Below are 877 nucleotides of genomic sequence, written 5' to 3' on the forward strand. Positions count from 1 at the left end.
GTGGCTCATAACCGAACACGAAGTCCCGAAGATGTTGACAATGGCGAATCTAATATCAAATTTGTCGACTTCCCTCACTAGATGGCTGGCTACATTTGTGGGTTCAAAAAAGATCGCTAAAACCGGGTTGAAAAATACCCTTGTAACTTGGTGTGAAACGGACAATCAATGAGAAAAAAGATCAAACGAACCTGTAGATGAACAGACAGACAGTGAGACAGACAGAGGCCTTTAATTTAGAACCCATTGGAGCCATGTGCAAGGGGTGAACTAGAGACTATAATAACATATCAGAGTAGCGATATTGATAATAATAATGGTAATAATGATATTGATATGAATCGTAAATCTAGGGTGAACGTACCACGATGACGATGGTGACAGTGGAGCCAGAGGGCGGTTCAAGAAAGTAATTAAAGTCGTTCCGCTGATAATGTTGCTTGATGTTGTTGTTGTGCAGTTACGAAATTACAAAATGCAACCAAGTCTTGATAGAATAACTGTACAAAAGTCGTCTCCTGATTAGGTGTGTTTAGGGCAAGCTCCCATATCATCTATGTATATCGTATTTGCTTTCTATGCACTTGCTTTGACGGCGTTGTGGTTGCTATTCGAGGTGTTGTCGTCATTCTCAACGGGTTGGCCGTCGCTTCCGGGGGCGTTACTGTTGCTCGCGTTTCCATCTTTTTGTCCCAAGGCCGCAGGTAGTTTATTGAATCGGCTGTTCTTGTTCTTGAGAGGATAAATGATTTGCTTCCGACATTGGAGGGCGAGGAAATAGCCCAACTCCACACGTCGATCGCGACCTTGCACCATCGCCTTCACCTGAAATGGATCCGGGAGGAGAAACCTTATTGATTGGAACATGCCATGGGGG

General features: G+C 43.9%; 1 protein-coding gene across 5 annotated transcripts in view; it reads right to left on the reverse strand.

Moving 5' to 3' along the window:
* The window catches only part of LOC131877473 (uncharacterized), a 13174-nt gene that overhangs the window by 1843 nt on the left and 10454 nt on the right, over positions 1-877 (reverse strand). For 2 of the 5 annotated variants that reach the window (XR_009372887.1, XR_009372885.1), the window contains one exon: positions 192-825. Coding sequence is in view for 1 of the 5 variants with exons in the window: in XM_059223151.1 (XP_059079134.1) it covers positions 589-825 (237 nt within the window). In the remaining 4 variants the exon portion in view is untranslated. The remainder of the gene's footprint in view (positions 1-191; positions 826-877) is intronic. The other 3 variants (XR_009372886.1, XR_009372888.1, XM_059223151.1) reach the window with 3 other exon arrangements.

This window comes from Tigriopus californicus, chromosome 3, assembly GCF_007210705.1.
Source record: "Tigriopus californicus strain San Diego chromosome 3, Tcal_SD_v2.1, whole genome shotgun sequence".
NCBI classification, from domain to species: Eukaryota; Metazoa; Arthropoda; class Copepoda; order Harpacticoida; family Harpacticidae; genus Tigriopus; species Tigriopus californicus.